A 15,123-nucleotide genomic window follows, 5' to 3' on the forward strand; every position below is an offset into this window, starting at 1 on the left:
CTGTTGATGCAGCTCTAGTACCATCCTGGCAAGCTGCAAAGGAAGGTGGGTGTGTAGACCAGGCAGCCCTGCCACATTTCAGGAGACAAACTTTTTCAAGGAATGGCTGGACAGGATGCTCTGATCTTGCAATCCAACAGGCCAGAGAACGTCTGCGTGACTTTAAACTTTCTTACACTCTTTCCCTGCAAAGGAAGTAAACTACTTCCCAAACTTACTTCTCCACAGCGGAGCGTTTCTGCGATTTGCACTTGTAGTTCAAGGCCATCTTGGTCTCCATCCCCGTGTACACGGCCACACCTGAAACGAGCCCGGGAGAGTTACTGTCCACGTGGCACCGCTGAGCTCTCAAGGCCAACAAGCAACTACTGAGGCAGGAGCTGCTACCTTCCAGCACGATGTGCACGAAGGCAAAGCAAACAAGATCCAATTAGACGTTCGCTCTCAGGAGCAATGTCAATGTCAACATTTAATCAGATCGCTGCATCAATTATTCAGCTTTTACAGAAGGCCCTCTTTCACCTTCATGCAGTTTAAATTAATTTTCCCTTGAAACCAATTACAGGCCCCGAGCCGAGCGAAGTGCATTTAGAGAAACATACCAAATATTTCTTTGGTGTTTTTCAGTCTGGCCCCCCTCAGCAGCAGGTTTTCTGGTCCTAAGGGTCTGAGGCAACGACACCAGCAATGGAAATGAAGATTACAAACACGTCAGACCAAGCATCCATTCAGATTAATGAGTATTTCAATATGGGTGGACAGGCAGGAAGAGTTTTTAACATCTGCTTTGGAGGAATCCCTCAACCATCTCTGCTGTGTCAGTAGCCGACGGCAGCATAATAACAGTCCTGTTCTGCATTTATAACCGTGAGAACCTCGAGCTCTTGAACAAACAAAGCTTACCTCACAATTTCTTCACCCTGCTGGGTTATGGTTATCCTTCCGACAAACCTGAACAGAAAAGTTTTTTTTTTAGCCAGTGCAAGGGATTAAGAACATCGTGTCACCTGCAACACAATCCTCAGATTCAACAGCGTAGCATGTTCCCGCTCCCCATAACTCAGAGTCTCAGTAAATCCAAATTTAAAAACTGAGCCACATCGGCAAGAGATTATACAGGAAAGGGAGAATTTTTTCAATGCAATCCATCTTCAAGTTATCTTGATCGATCAAGAACAGCAGTTCAGTGTTGATAGCATTGATATGATTATTGATAGCACAGCTATGAAGGGCACATTATACATCCACGTACCTGTACAGGTCTGCCTCTGGCTGCTGGCATTCCACGACAGCCACCAGCGCCTCCAGCTGGGAGATGGACTGCGACACCGCCGTCTCGGGGACGGCAAAATGTGTCTGCAGGGACAAGACGTTCGCCCTCGTTAAACCGGGGTTTCCGAAAAATAAAACATTGGAATCACCAGACGCTGCTTCAGTGAGAAGTATGGCAGCAATCTTTTATCGCACACATCCTAACAAGCTGTTAAAAACAGAAAGTGTTTCACATTAGCCACATAGATTATCACAATTTTTAATGCAAACTTGTGCCTTTGAGGCTTCTGTCTGTCTGAAGTCACTCAAAGCCCACTGCAATGGAAGCACCTGAGAAAGGGGTTTTGTTAGCAGCCATGAGAGAAGTCAGATGAACAAGCAGCCTGGAGGACGGACCCTTACGCTGAATTCAAGCTGGCATCTCCCAGGTTAACAGCACTAACAAAAATGACAAGTGAGAGTCCAACAGCTATCGCAAGGAAAGAATAAAGCTACGTTTGTCTTGACCCTTAACGCCTTTGTGGTTTTAACACTGGGGCCTCCCGAAAAAGCCAGTAAAGGCACATGGCCGAGTGCAGATCAGGGTCACACAGTCACGGGCTCGAGCCTGGGTCACGTCAATAGCAGAATTTGACAGGGACTCCCCGAGCAGCGATGCTGGGGTTCAGCGGGCCAGGGCTCTCCGGCACACGTGCGGTGCTGTGGGGGAGAGCACTCCGGTGCGAGCAGCAGGGCTGTGCTGGCTGAGACGTGTCAGAAGAGCAGTGGCTTGAAGTGGGCGGGCCGGAGACATCGGCCTACATGACGCATGTGCGCAGCCCGAGGCATGAAAAACACACAACTGGCAATATGTAAAAACTTATTTTTATTGATAAAAACTAACAGGGTGGATATAGACCAGCTGGCGATTCTAATTGAAAAAAGTAACAAATGTCAATCAGGAAAAGGGTCAGATATTACTTGAAACCATCTGCGTACAAACAACTCCACAGATAAAATATTTAATTGTGAAAAACAGTTATCAAAAATGAATGCAAAGTAGTCCCTCAAAGGATATCATTTACCATGGTCTTGTTTTTCTTTTTCCCCCTCAAAGTCTCTCTCTAGCTATTCCTTTTCAGATAAGAAGGACAACACCGACCTTCAAGTTCGTCTCTCCGTCCAAGCTGGCCGTGGTTATGTGGCACGTCCCCTCCAGTCTGTCAGACGACAGCAGCACTAAATCGGCAGGGAAGGTTTCGTCTTTGGCTACTTGAACAATATCCCCAACCTACAAGAGAAGAGACAGGCAATTTTGACATGGTATGTTGTTTTTTAAAAAAAAAACTATGAATTGACATTCAGGCTCTGTTATAAATTTTAAAATAAATCAACACTATATTCATCCAGGTGGGGCTGCACATTGGTGATGGTGGAGGGGAGTTCCCATTACCTGTAAAGCGCTTTGAGTGGAGTGTCCAGAAAAGCGCTATATAAGTGTAAGCAATTATTATTATTATTATTATATTCTGACACAAAATCAACACTGGTAAAAAAAAAACTGGCGTGTTTTGCAGCACTGCAATATGTTGGGTAAAGAGAAGAGTTGGGGGTTTCTCTCCACACATCTGTTCTAGCCGGAGGTCAGGGGCGCACATGGACAGGAGCCTCCCTCGAACCCTGGGCTCACCCGGATGTTCTTGGACCTCGTCTGCACCAGGCCTCCGCTGCGGACCACGTACACCGGGGCTCCGTTGACCTCGTTGTCCGCTTTGTGCCGCAGCCAGTCCTCGTAACCCTGCGGGGAGCAGCGGCAGCACAGCTGTAGGACAGCATGCATGCACAGACACATGTCCTGCTATGGCATGTTACTTGCAGCACAGGTCAGCGCTGCGCCAGGACGTTAGCCAGGGATTTAAATGTGCAAAGAAGTGAAGAAACAACACTGACAAGGCATGTGAAGAAAGCTGCTGCACCACACCTTCGAAAGGACACCTAAAACGTCAAGCACTGGTTTCAACCACAGCTTAAGAACTAACACTATTCGGAAAACTCAGCGATGGGAAGACCCTGTTAAAAAGGCATCCTAACAGTGATTTAAACAGTAAGGAATGAAACACTGATGTGGATGTGTGCGTGTGTGGATTCAGGACCAGCCTGTTGACCAGTGGAGTAACAGCTAAGGCCTCACCTGCTTTATCGCCGTCACGGTGATGACGAAGAACAGAGGAAGCCCGCTGGTCACCGGAGAAGTGGGGGTATCGATCATGAGCTGAACGGCAGACATGAAGACGTTAATCGGCAATTTCAATCTTTCAATCTCAATATATGGTTTGGCCGTGAGGTTGAACTAACATATCATATAGACAAAACAATAAAAACAACAACGATAACCAGTCCCTGAGTATGAATAACAACATTTTGCAAGACATAAATCAACCATAAACCCATATTTTTCCTCACAAAAACGGACAACAGACAGGCAGAACACCAGCAACTGAGCCGCGCACAGTCCTCCCTTAAGCAAAGGAAGAGCAGCACCACGTTTTTAATCCCATTCCCGAGGTGCTCAGAGGGTCTCTGTGAACTTCGTACACACTTTTCCTGCAAAAGAAGCAATATTTTCTAAGGTGGATATTGAGAACTGGCTTGAACTGAATTGGAAGAATGCTGGACACAGGGGATACTATGTAACTCTATACAGTTATACAGGGAGGCTGTGCTACGAACCTAAGTAACCAATTATGTTAAAATAAGTTATCTTTAGCCAATAGGGAAGGAGGAAGATGTGCATGATTTTGGAACACTGCCAATCTTGTAAGCACAGGGAAGCGTGATAGATAATTAAGGACTGTTCTAGTTTAATTACTTTGAGAAAAAGGCACCGAGCATCTCTGCGTGTTTTGCTCCCATGCGCTTGAAATCTAAACTTCTTTTAACTTCTGAGACGGACTCCTGACTGTCTTTTAAGGGGAAGCGGAAAAATATGTCCAACAGAGGTATGACCTCGAACGTTCAGTGGAAATGCGAGGCCAGCCTGATGGAGAGCATTCGGCCATCCTGTAACAGGAGAGTAACTGGAAAAAAGCTCATGTCTGACTATGGCACCATCACCCTGACAGAAACGTCTGGGAAACACCCTGCAGGCCACACTTAATTTTAATCTCTGTCAAACAAACTAAACCAACGACTGAACAAATGACAGTAAGGTCTGCTGCCTAGCGAGCCCTTCCTGATGCACGTCAAAATATTGCTGTTGGCCTTCTTGGTCACTGCTTGCATTAAAAAATAAAGAATAATCTGCGACATCTCGCCCACTGATAAGCAATGACTCACGTTGTTGTAGCCAGCAACAGTTAGCACCGCGAGAGCTCAGCGGCAGACAGAGAGAACAGAGACACATACCTGGACAAGGAAGATAATGAGAAAATAAAAATTGGCTATTCTCCTGAACTGTTCAAACATATTCTTGGGAACAAAATTCCAAATGGTATACTGCAAAGAAAAGAGAAATAAATGACAATACATCGATTAAAAACAAACAGAGCACGAGAATAAAAATCTCTGATAATGCATTTAATTATTTTTATCCAAAACTGCTCTGAAATTTGAGGATCCCCACAAGACATGAATTCAAATACTAGTGAGGCCCAGCACTGTTCACAGGATACAGTGACACTGAGATTGGTGCAAAAAAAAAAAAGGTACAAAAACGTAACATTTCTGGGGATGCTGCAGGGAAACACGTTTCTGCCTCACCTTAGAGGATATGATCCTATTGTCAGCAAACTTTTGCGGGACGTAGTGTCCATGTTGAGGGAATCTGTTGGCTATGTAGACCGTCCTGGTGTCACTTTGGTGTGGGGGGTCGAAACCCTGGAGAGAGGTGGGCGGAAAACAAGTCAGTCAGCAAGACTTCTCTGAGGCAGCCGGCTTGGCTCTGCTCGTGACGGAACGGATAAACTACACATCTCTCAGTGTTATTGCTCCAACTAAATACTGGCTGATCTATCTACTGCACACCGCGAAGAAGGAAGTGCTGGCTGGGTAAGGACCTCACCGGGACATACAGATACTGCTCGTTTAGCTCGGCGCTTGCGGAATATTGTGTACAAATGTGGTCACCAAACATTGTTGTTCTTGGATTAGCGCAGGGATTCGTTATCTGTTATCTTCTTCGGAACCGGCAAGGAGACGTGAACCAGAGAACCCAAATGGAACCGACCAGTTAAAGCACTCGAACCGAGAGCAGGAAGCACATCTTTCATAAAAACTCCTTACACTTATATATAGTGCTCTTCTGGACACACCACTCAAAGCGCTTTACAGGTCATGGGGATCCCCTCCTCCACCCCACCATCCCCAGTGTGCAGCCCCACCTGGATGATGTGACAGCAGCCAGAGTGCGCCAGTCCTCTCCCCACACACCAGCTCTCAGTGGGGAGGAGAGCAGAGTGATGAAATCAGGTCAGAGATGGGGGTCATTAGGAGGCCATGATTGGTAAAGGCCAAGGGGAAATTTGGCCAAGACAACAGGGGTAACACCCCTAGTCTTTTTGAGAAATGCCCTGGGATTTTTAAAGACCACAGGGAGTCAGGACCTCTTTTTTACATCTCATCTGAAGGACTGCGCCTTTTTACAGTATAGTGTCCCCGTCACTATACTGGGGCATTAGGACCCACATGGACTGCAGGGTGAGCGCCCCCCACTGACCCAACTAACAGCTCTTCCAACAGCAGCCTTAGTTTTTCCCAGGGGTCTCCCATCCAGGTACTGGCCAGGCTCACACTGGCCAGGCTTCAGTAGGCTGCCGCTTGTGAGTTGCAGGGTGATATGGCTGCTGTCTTTTCACAAAGGAATGTGGGCGTCTGGAATAAGCTGCCCAGTCATGTGGTTAAAACCGATGCCCTGGGTTCTTTCAAGAAACGGCTGGAGCAGATCTACAGATTAACAATGTATTAGCAATCAAATGAGGTAGACTGGCCAAATGGTCTCCTCTCATTTGTTAAATGTTCTTATTCAGAGAGAAAGACACTGACTGTACAACGTATTCTACAAGACAACAAAGTCCTGATATGTCATTTTTCCTGAATCTAACAGGATTGCATCGTGAAGAGATATATTACTAAGCAGAAAATACCATTGTAAATAACTTGAAACACAGTGTCTCCTTTTATTTCTTATACTGTTCATCCCAGATGACACAAAACAAGGGAATGAGACATTTCAAATGATGGAATAGGCGACATACTGTATCCAACAAAAAACTAAAACTTGAAAAGAAACATACAGTATAAAAGATCACTAAAACACTAAGGTTGCATTAGAAAAAAACGTTCTAGCTCTCATTATTACTATAAAGATCTGTTAAATACAAATAGACAGGAATTAACAAGGAAGGAATCTTATACCTTCAAATAGTTGTAATGCTACTGCACTACTGTAACACCAGTGTCTGTCTGTAACAGCTGATCCAAGCCAAACCTAAAACATTCTTTCAACCAACGGAAACTGCATGCAGCAGAGTTACATTGAAAGGAAGGGAGCCACACATGCTTTTAATCGGGCTTCCCCATCTCTTCCCCACAAGGCTTCAGGGCACAGCCAACACCACACCGAGAGGCTCCTCACCTTAGAATACTTTCCATGAATACGCCAATGACTTTGAACATTTTTTCCCCTAATAGTATTAAACACAATAACAACTTCTAATGAGGGGTAAAAAGAGGAACCTTCTTTGGTTACAGCAAGACACTTCCTGAGCCCTTATGCAAGTCTTCCAGAAAAGCTTCACACAGAGCTGTAAGGCTTTTCTTGTGTGACCAACATTGGTTGGGGACAACAGCAGTCTGCTTTTTCATGCAATGGACTGCCATGCTAAATCTCTCTTGAGCTTGAACTTTATTGCCATATGTAACCAGTACATGTACTGGTACAATGGAATTCTTACTTATAGAAAGTCTCTCGATTGTTAAAACAAGTGTAAAAACACAAAGTGCAGACAGTGCATCAAGACAATATACAAACAAACAGTGGACAATGCACAAGCAAACAAGTAAACAGTTCGAATGTAAACAATGACTGCGGATGTGCAATAATGAGGTAGATTATAATGAGGTGGATGGTGTAGGTGTGGTCCGTGGGGCATGGCCAAATGTGTTCGCTAATCGCACTGGTTGTGGGTAGAAGCTGTTGAAAAATCTGGTGGCAAGTGTCCGGATGCTCTTGTATCTCTTGCCTGAGGGCAGTGGGGAGAAGAGCTCATGCCCCGGGTGGTGACTGTCCTCTGTGATGGCCAGAATTCTACCACGGCAGCGGTCCTCATAGAGCTGTTTAATCTCGGTGAGACCATAGCCGATGATCTTCTGGGCCACATTCACCATTCTCTGCAGTGCCTTTCTCTCTCAAGAAGAGGTGTTGTCATACCACACAGAATTAGTTGAAATATATCTTGGCAATACAGCATTACTGCATTATTTCATTTTGAACTAATTGCATTTTAGAAAATGTTGGCAAAGGAATTCATTTTACCATAATGCATAAAATCAATGTTTCGTTTCTAAGCAAATGCATAACATTTTTAATTTAAGACGTGACAGCTACAAAAATTGACTCATGCATTTCCATCAGGTCCTTTTCAATAAACTGCTGTGTTCTAAATGGAAAATTAGAAAGCACTAAACCCAGAAACTAAAACAAACCCGGTACATGACACTTTCCATTTCAAATCCTGTAAGGTGTTGGAGTGGCATTTCAAGACTAATTTAAGATGGCCTGGAGGAGAGCAGTGAAGCCGAGCTTCATCCTGTTATCAAAAAGGTACAGCCAACGGTAAACTGTGCAAATTCCCATTAAAACCCCAGACAAAATACACGTTTGCATTAAAACAACACGCAACGTTCTCATTAAGGTTTTGACCACGTACATCTGTCACCTGTATAACTGATATTTCTGCAAAAGGACAGGCGGTTACTCTGTTCAGGATGTGCCAAAGCTTTTAGCAGGAGTAATAAATCTTTATAATGCCAGTCAGGGCACTACATCATTCCCTGTGAGCTCTACTGCTGGCCAGCAGTCACCAACAGTTTGAAACCTGCAACATTACATCATCATCTGACTGACCTATTAGATCACCGCTGATGTCACAAGGCTGGCGGAGGAGATGTCACACTGGGATGAACCCAGCAGATGTATTGGGACAGGACTTTAATATTTCAATAGCTGATCGCATTGACAGTATCCTCATATGATCACCCTGGGCAGCCCCGGCAGTCTCTTGGTTTCATTTCAGCAGCCTGCTCTCAATTTACTAACTTTACCGACACTGTGGTTTCTCTCACCCAAACTTAAACAACTGATGAGAGGACGAGCAGAACTTGAATCCAGACACTGAATCTCTAGGAATGGAACTGTCCACCCATACAGCACTGAACACTGGAACAGACATTTCTCCTCAGCGAAGTGCAATTCGAACTGTCAGTCAGTACTCCTGGCTCTCCAGTCTTCCTAAAACAGGGACTGGGTTCCTCACCGTGAAACAGCGTATTCTGAAAAGATAAATACCAGTCTCTCCCCAGGGATAACTGGATCACTGACCCTCCTGAGCTCCTCTCTTGTTAATTATCAGTGTGCCTGATGCTGAACAGGCTGGCTGGGCACTGGCATGGGCAGCAGGACAGGACACTGCAGGTAGAACTGTCCCCTGCTGCTCGGCTCCGCCAAAGCCTACGGTCAGATGGGATCAGAGCTGGGTGATAAACAGGATTACTGCACAGGCCAGTGAGACTCTAATCGCTTACTAATCACTGCTAAATATTGTGTGTGAAGCTGTGCTAACCGTCACAGGCCCGTCCTTCTGCTGTGGTCACACGCACGTCGCTACCAGAGAGGAGCTGGCAAGCGCATGACTGAGCTGACATCAGTAAACACCAACACCAACACGAGTCCTCCGAGGGTGGCATGAACTCTCTCAGTAGAGAACAAGAGTATGTTACTCGGTTGTCACGCATACAACTAAGACTGAACTCAAATTAGCAACATCAGAAGACCTCGGCCCACACTGGGGCGATGCGTTCACTCCATTCATTTTTGTTTGCCTTTTGTTCTGTGGGCTAATTATAAGATGGGTCGTTGTAGCCCACTCACTTCGCAGAGAGAATAGGCAGCACTGCCTCACAAACGACACATTCAATTCAAAGCCCGATGTTCTACGTCTACTCCAGAACAGACTAACACAACTGAGACTGTAACAATATTTCCCAATATAAACCTTACAGTCCCTTCCATCAATGGTGGTCAGCGCCCCTAATTCAGCTCCAATTCACATCCCCCTACTTATCGGACCAATCCAGGTCATTCAGGTCGAATTCTTTCATCCAACTGAAGTTTCACCCGTGTGTATTCATAGCTCTGCATCAATTCTGCCATTCCAAATACAGTCTGACCTCCTTGTCATTAAACACCACAATTTTATCTTAAACGATAAGTTTAACTTGCCATACGTTCTACTACTAATTTTAACATGCTTTTACATACATTTACATGCTTTTCAGTTAAACATCTACCTCGAGGAAACACAAAAGAAAACAGAGCACAGGCAATGCTGTGCTGTAGTGTGTGGTGCCGCAAAAAGAAACCATCTAGTCCCTCTATCCATCAAGACCATCACTCATCAATCGGTCACCGCAGGTCACCATCAGCTTTCAAACTCGTGCATCACTGAGGCTGCTCCCCTCAGGCCTGAAGTCTTCGCCTGCCACACAGTCTGTCTACTGGTGCAGACAGAGCAGGTAGGCCAGACCTTCATCGGTCTTCTTTTGACCTGCAGTCGTGAAACAATCCATTGAAGGAAGCCTGTATACCGCCATCTCACCACGACGGGCTTCACTGGTGTGTGATATAGCAAGACGTACAGCAGTAAAACCTTTTTCATTCGGGACCATGAATATCAGAGATGGAGACATGTGACATAACTTGACCGTGTCCTGACTGTTAATGTTTCACTGAGCTCCACGCAGAGTACACTCCAACAACCTTGTCTTCCAAACCTGTACGTTAGCAGGGTGTTGTTTCCCATTCAGACAGTTCTGTTGATAACTGGCAATGAAATCTCCTTGCAAACATGTCAATGAGGCAGGTTAACGGCAACTGCAGAGGAAGTTAAAGATTCAGTATTTTCCTGTGGCACTATCTACACCACAGCTGGAAAGGTCACTGAGCATCCTGTCGAAATGTGACCACAAGTTAAGAAAGTGTTTTCAAAACCATGGTTACATATAATGCCTTAATAGTGTCAACATAAACAGGGTTAATGTCCCCACCTATCATTTTTAAAATTATGCCTCAGAAAAGTTTCCAGCACTGTTAAATTTATGAATATGGCAAATCCAATCAAATACAGTAATTATTTCACATCTATAAAAAAACAACTGCTTTTGTCTGTGTTCCCTCAAAAGGAAAAAGACATTTGCAGACCTATTCCTAAATAAAACTTTTATTCCCATTTAAGACCCAATTAAGAGCCCAGCGTCTGAAGGCAGCCTTCTATGAGGTAGAAGCAGAGATTTGTGATTGATGGGTGGGCCTCAGGTTGCCTTCATCTGAGCCTCAACTGCATTGCCTTTCTAGCCATGTAGTCATTTTCAGGGCTTCCGACATCTGCTGAACGGATCAATCCATCCCCTTATCTTTCCAAAGGGAACAACTGCTCTTTCCCGACGGCGAAGTGGCCCACAGGCCCAGTGTGCACGGAGAGAGCGGATCAGCCTTCGGCACCGAAGTACCGGCCCGCGCAGGGGGTCCGGAATCATACCCAGCACCACAGCTTCTGCTCCGGGTTCAGTGGACAGGTCCCCAGAAACTCAATCTCCATGAGCCATCATCACACTCAAAAATAAGAAAGGCCAACATTTTTGGGAGCATATTTGAACGACTTTTGCTACTGAAGCTGTTGAAGATTTTTGAAGCTTTCGAACATTACTCATTTTTAAAAAGTGAGAACATTAAAAAAATACTATAATAATTCTCAAGCTACTGTATCTGTGACATCTCACCTTGAAGCCCCATTCTCCATGTGATCTTGTCAGAGCACCGAAGCTGTCATTAGCAAACCACCATCATCTATCTAAATTCTGTGCTGCACGTGAAGATGTGCAAGCTGAAGGAATGTGAAAATGCAGTAACACTGAATACTGGAATCTGGCACCACAGCGTTAATTAAAAAGGTGTCACTATCTGTTTTCATCAGCCAGTTATGCAACGTGCTGAAACCTTCTTTTCCAAGCTGTCCGTGTTCGTAAACAGCACACTGACGAAGCTCTGTCACATCGCGGTCCCACAGGGACCCCAGCACCTGAGGTCCCCTGCTTGAAGCCTGTAGTGCCCTTCCTCCAAACTAGAGCCCGCTCAGACAGACAGGCTCATGCACACGTAAGCACAGATGCAGTCATGTCTTCGCGAGCATGCAGGACTTCAACTGAGCAAGCCGGAGCACAGCAGGTCTCCCTGCCTGCGGTCGGCATGTTAGGTTATCTAAAATACCACTCCGCAAAAGTGACTGAAGGTTTTGAATTAGGGTGGCAGTCAGTTCCCAGCCCAAGGCCCTGTATTAAATACTCCTTCAAAATGCAAATATACCCTCTTTGCATCTGCTGAACGCCTCTTTGACATGTTCCTGTACCTTTGAGTACAGCTCTCCATGGATGCGTTTTCAACACAAAGTCGGAGATAACTCGAGTCATGCGTCCGCATGTACCCTCCTGTTCGGGCACTTTGTGCTCACATACCAGAAAATCCGAAAAGAATTCATGAAATGTTGCTAATCATTACCCAATCTGAGTGACACGGTGTCCTGGAACCGTTACACAGAGGCAACGTTGTGCGCAACGCGGAAACGGCTTCACAATCTCCGGGACCTGCCAGCAATGTCGAAACCCGGTTCAGGGCAAGTTCGTACCGTGGGCGTCTCGCAAGCGCGGAAACCACGTGGGCTCGGACCCGAGACCACACGCCTGGGGGGGGACATGCACATTAAAAGAAAAGAAACGGAGGAAAACAAATCCTGAAAACGAAACCCCAAGTCTAACGTCAGAGCGAGAAGCACCACATTAAAAAAAAAGTTTCCGATTGCAAATATCCCTGCATGCAAGAAGCAGACTTGCGCCACTAACACATCCTGACACCCCCATGGGCAGGGGCAGGGGCAAAATTCTTCACCTTTCCCTAACTCACCTGCCCCTCTGCGCTACCAGGACACACAGGAACAGACTTCTCTTAAAATAAAGACGCCCACACATATTCTTTTCTATGCTAGTTTAATAGCTGTCAAACGGGTTAGTGAGTCGAATGGGCTCTGTCGAGCGACCCTCCGTGCCTTCAGGTTCATGAAGACGCGACCCCACACCGCCTCTGCAGGACTAACCCCGGGCGGTTCTTAAAACTCCTGAATGTCTTCAGGAACGTCATGCAATCTGCAAATACAAGCGTGTGAGCTTCAGCCACCTAGTGAAGAAATGTTACGAGTTATAATGCTCACACACCTCGGACTACAGCTACAGCTACAGACTGTTTGACCCTCTACCATCTGGAAAACGGTACCGGAGCATTCGGGCCCGGACTACCAGACTCAGAGACAGCTTTTACCCCCGCACTATCAAACCATGAAACTCCCAGCCTCTCTCACCTACGATCTGAACCCTCACAGTGCCTTCTCTCTTCATCACAACTCAAAACACACATTGAAATCTACCTCCAACTCGCATGTCAAGAAGTTCACTCCCCATAATTTTCCATCCTTGATTTATTTCTGTTGATGTATGATTTTGCACAGCTGATGTTGTTTTGCACACTGCCTGTTGTCTCTTTTTCTTAAAAAAGAGAAAAAAAAATCTTAAAAAAAACTTGTCTTGTTTTTTTTTTGTACTGCTTACCGTCTGAGAGCTAGTTAAATAGCATTTCGTTAGACCATATACCCGTGTATGAGTATAATGACAATAAACTTGAACTTCACTTTCTGCTGCCTATCGAGGAAATAATGGGATATTTTTCTATGCATTCAGAGTTAATTACGCACTTGTTTCACCCCGTACTCGATACACGCGATACAGGACAGCTGCGCTCCGGGTTGTGCAAACCACTACCGCAGACGGGTTCACTGCTCTTGACAAACACCTGGAGACACGATGAGGATGATCTGGGTGTGTCTGTCGTGAGACAGCTGGTTACTCCTGATCGTGTGGCCGCTCCTGTTGGGCAGGTAATGACACCCCCAAACCAAAAACCACACTAGAGAGGTGCTGAAGACGGGTCGCCGGCTCCGACAGGGGCTGCCACGATAGACAAGCCCGAGCCGATGCGAAATAAAACCCAGCTGCCTGAGCGCCACCCTCGGCAACACGTCAGCCGCCTCGCCGGGGACTGTCAGCAGCCCGGAGCTCCGGCGGGTCGTGGCGGGGCAGGGAGACGCAACAGCCCGGGGCCTCGGCACGGCGCTGGGCCTGCGCCTCTCGCCACGGCCCGCCCGGCCGGCTGGCTGCAGCCTCCCCCGGGAACCGCGGTTCAGCACCTCCCGCCACGCACGCAAGCTCGGAGGAAGCGATCGGCCGGCTCGGCCACCCCCAGGAGAAGAGCGGAGACCTCCTTACCAGCTGCTGTCGGATCCAGCGCAGCATCCTGGTGAAATCCGTGAGCTCCCCCAGCGACACCCTCACAAACACATACGGAAATGTCTCCTCTCTCCCCCCGTCACCGCCGGCGAGGGCTCTGGGCCAGGAGCGCGTTTACGCAAAAGCGTCCGGGGCGCCCGTTCATGCGTTTAAAAGCTGTCCGGGCTCCCCATGTCCGGCTGCGAAGCGCCAACCCGATGTCTGCGGCTGGTCTTGTGCGCCAGCTCGCCCGGTGCGCGTCTCTCTACCGCCTCCTCCCTCCGCCGCCTCCCCCGCTCTGCTCTGCCCTCCGCCTGGCTGCCTGCATCGCCTGCTCCCCTCCGGCTGACAGCAGCCAGGAAGTGACGCCGGGGCCTCGTCCGCCCGACCCGCCCGCCGGGGGTCAGGCCGGCGGACTGGGGTTCCCGGGAGGACGGGTGGGCGAGCGAGCGGGGATGGATACAGTACGTGAGAGCCCGTCCTCCCAGCCGCTCCCGGCCTCTCTCCCCGTCCCCGGCCGGGCGCACAGCGGAGAGCGGGGAGCGCTGTCCGTCAGCGGGGTGACCGTGTGTGGCAGGGAGCGGGTCGGGGCTGGTACCGGGTCAGCGTCGGGAGGGGGTCTCCTCTTCAGTGTACTTGAAATATTTGGGAATTGTGCTGCAAGACAATAAAATGTGACAAGCACGTTGGTGTTTTATTGAAAAGGATCAACCGTTTTTATGCACTGCTACCCCTAAACACCAGCTCTCTGGGAAATAACTTCTCACAGTGGCTGTGACCCTTTCTTGTTTTTTTTTAAAAAAAACTGCTTTCACTTCAAGCCCACACGCACTTCCTTGAACTCGTCACGCTCGGTGCCTGTGAGACACCCTTGATTGCAGATCACTTTCTCCTCTGACAGCTGTCACGGCCCCGCCGGCCAGGACCCGATATCTCGGGTGCTTGTGTGCAGTAGCAACACAATTAGGTTTGGTTCTGTCTTCAGGTGACGCAATTATCTGCTGATAACAGACAAAAATATCCTCCCCCACTGCTCTCACCCACACCTTCATAATTAAAGTTAATACCCGTTAATGCGACTCAGTTAAGCCGTGTGACTTAAAGGGCATCTCTAAGAAAGGCCTCAGCACAGCCACACCAGTCCTGTCCCAACACTCAGGCTTAAACATGATCAGATGCACGATCACAAGATCGAGGAGAGAATTTCACAACGACTCTAGGCATTCACTC

General features: G+C 47.3%; 1 protein-coding gene across 11 annotated transcripts in view; it reads right to left on the minus strand.

The window, feature by feature from the left end:
* The window catches only part of atp11b (ATPase phospholipid transporting 11B), a 41,243-nt gene extending 26,782 nt beyond the window's left edge, over positions 1-14,461 (minus strand). For 4 of the 11 annotated variants that reach the window (XR_015930850.1, XR_015930854.1, XM_088622126.1 and 1 more), the window contains exons 1-10: positions 13,894-14,458; positions 5,011-5,127; positions 4,657-4,746; positions 3,443-3,523; positions 2,942-3,049; positions 2,414-2,542; positions 1,253-1,356; positions 904-951; positions 603-667; positions 219-300 (exon numbers count right to left, since the gene is read on the minus strand). Coding sequence is in view for 9 of the 11 variants with exons in the window: in XM_088622126.1 (XP_088478252.1) it covers positions 219-300; positions 603-667; positions 904-951; positions 1,253-1,356; positions 2,414-2,542; positions 2,942-3,049; positions 3,443-3,523; positions 4,657-4,746; positions 5,011-5,127; positions 13,894-13,920 (851 nt within the window). In the remaining 2 variants the exon portion in view is untranslated. Of the gene's footprint in view, positions 1-218; positions 301-602; positions 668-903; positions 952-1,252; positions 1,357-2,413; positions 2,543-2,941; positions 3,050-3,442; positions 3,524-4,656; positions 4,747-5,010; positions 5,128-13,893 lie in introns of all 11 variants that reach the window. The other 7 variants (XM_088622151.1, XM_088622132.1, XM_088622200.1 and 4 more) reach the window with 6 other exon arrangements.
* Between the last annotated feature and the right edge of the window lie 662 nt (positions 14,462-15,123).

Source organism: Lepisosteus platostomus, chromosome 2, assembly GCF_059453375.1.
Source record: "Lepisosteus platostomus isolate fLepPlt1 chromosome 2, fLepPlt1.hap1, whole genome shotgun sequence".
Classification (NCBI taxonomy): Eukaryota; Metazoa; Chordata; class Actinopteri; order Semionotiformes; family Lepisosteidae; genus Lepisosteus; species Lepisosteus platostomus.